This window comes from Wasmannia auropunctata, unplaced genomic scaffold (genome assembly GCF_000956235.1).
Source record: "Wasmannia auropunctata unplaced genomic scaffold, wasmannia.A_1.0 LD288712.1, whole genome shotgun sequence".
NCBI lineage: Eukaryota > Metazoa > Arthropoda > Insecta > Hymenoptera > Formicidae > Wasmannia > Wasmannia auropunctata.
In genome coordinates this window covers 1-569 of record NW_012074178.1, presented here as the reverse complement: position 1 = coordinate 569, position 569 = coordinate 1, and the positions used below count along the sequence as shown (strand labels likewise).

At 41.1% G+C, this 569-nt stretch overlaps 1 protein-coding gene across 1 annotated transcript; it reads right to left on the bottom strand.

Annotated features, from left to right (window-relative positions):
• Window positions 1-103: 103 nt before the first annotated feature.
• LOC105461425 lies at window positions 104-564 on the bottom strand (the record flags this gene model as incomplete). Its single annotated transcript, XM_011707920.1, has 1 exon — window positions 104-564. A coding segment is annotated over one exon (372 nt), but the record flags the coding sequence as incomplete, so codon positions are not given.
• Between the last annotated feature and the right edge of the window lie 5 nt (window positions 565-569).

Here is a 569-nt window from a genome sequence, read left to right as displayed (position 1 = left end):
TTCAGACGTGTGCTCTTCCGATCTACGGAGAAGATATTAACAGATTAATTTAAATCTCAGCATTTAAAACAATTCGTTATAATACTATTTGCGAAAGCGTTTAGATTTGTTTAAATGACAATTGTTTGCCTTGCAACAACAATTCTCTGCAATTAATATCAAAGTTAAAACTAACTTTTGTTAGTAAAAATGTTACTGCGTACATTGCTTTTCCATTATCGTTTTAAAGCAGTGTAGCTGTTTAAGATTTGTAATTCCGGGCTTGATGTGTATCGACGTTTTATTGCCTTCCTTTTTCCTAATGGACGTAGAAAAAAGAGAGGGCAATCGGCGTAAACGCCGATGCACTTCAGGTCCACGCTCCGACTTACAAATCTTAGGTGGCACCGTTTTAAAGCTTACTTGTTCATCGACGTTCCCGTACACCAGCATCCTTAGCCTTCTCAGTTCGCCGTTGGTGAAGTGTTCGTCCCCTGGATTGGAGACACCCAACGAGCTCGGGAACTCGGATCTCTTCCCGTTGGTCCATCCCTTACTGTACGTGAAGGTTTGGCATAGAACGGTGCTTA